The sequence below is a fragment of the Pterocles gutturalis genome, unplaced genomic scaffold (genome assembly GCF_000699245.1).
Source record: "Pterocles gutturalis isolate BGI_N339 unplaced genomic scaffold, ASM69924v1 scaffold2736, whole genome shotgun sequence".
Taxonomy (NCBI): domain Eukaryota; kingdom Metazoa; phylum Chordata; class Aves; order Pterocliformes; family Pteroclidae; genus Pterocles; species Pterocles gutturalis.
In genome coordinates, this window is record NW_010099969.1 from 7,103 (window position 1) to 8,086 (window position 984).

The 984-nt window shown below is 59.5% G+C and overlaps 1 protein-coding gene across 1 annotated transcript in view; it reads left to right on the plus strand.

Moving 5' to 3' along the window:
• The window catches only part of SBNO2 (strawberry notch homolog 2 (Drosophila)), a gene marked incomplete at its 5' end in the record, with an annotated part of 11,305 nt that overhangs the window by 6,801 nt on the left and 3,520 nt on the right, over positions 1-984 (plus strand). Inside the window, one exon of the mRNA XM_010077774.1 lies at positions 476-547. Coding sequence (XP_010076076.1) covers positions 476-547 — 72 coding nt within the window. The remainder of the gene's footprint in view (positions 1-475; positions 548-984) is intronic.

The following is a 984-nucleotide window of genomic DNA, read 5'->3' on the forward strand; positions in this document are numbered from 1 at the left end:
CAGGTCTCGCGGAAGAGCTTCCCTTTCGGTGTTCCCACGGCATGGCCGGTGTAACCAGTGTGGGGGATCGCATCACCCCTGACCGAGGGCATTGCATTTGAGGGATGCAGAAGGCCTTTGGTGTCCTGGGATTTGGGAAAGGAAGTAAAGAATACGTAACCACGGCGTCAGGAGGAGTTTCAGGGAAGCAGAACCCAATGACCGATGCTGGAATTCCCCCGCTGTTACGGGAGCGTGCACCCATCTTATTGCCAGAAAGCTGATGAAATAGTTAACGGAAAAATTAATTTGTCTCTCTTTCATTTTTCTTCACTTCTGACAAATCCCCAAGTACTTTGGGAAGGTCTCGGTATTGCAGGGGAATGCTGCCTCCCGCAGCACGTTCTTATCCTGACCTCTTGTGCCTTTGGCCGTCCTTCTCTGGTGTTTTGCAGCAGCTAAAAGTAAGAACTTTCTGCTTTCTCTGCCTTCCCAGGGTGCCTTAACTCACGGAGACCGACGGGCCACTGAATCCCGAGACCTCAGCAAGTACAACTTCGAGAACAAGGTAATGGGCGGCTGTTCCCGGGCAGCTCAGCCGAGGAGGGGTTGGGGCAGAGTCAGCAAGTGCCTCCGGTGGGAGCCAGCGCCAGCAGATCATTGCTGGCATCTACAGGCAGGGTCTGTCCTAGCCGCATCCGCTCCCGCCTGTGCCCCGCACAGCGTCGCACAGAACCCAGCCCAGCAGCAGCACCCTGCTCAGCACCGCGCTGGGCGCCAGAGCTCCCGCAGGGCAGCCGGGGAGGGCGCTTGGGCCACCCGCCTCTGTCCCCAAGGGTGCAGACCTGCAGGTTCCTGTGCTCTGGTCCCCGAGGGACAGAGGAGGTTCCTGGCACAGGGTTCCCCCTGTGGCACAGCCGCTGGGTCAGTGGCCTTTCCCGGGGGCGATGGCTTTCCTGCAGGGCCAGCAGCAGCGTTGTGACAGCCACAGCCCGCGGCTCGGCT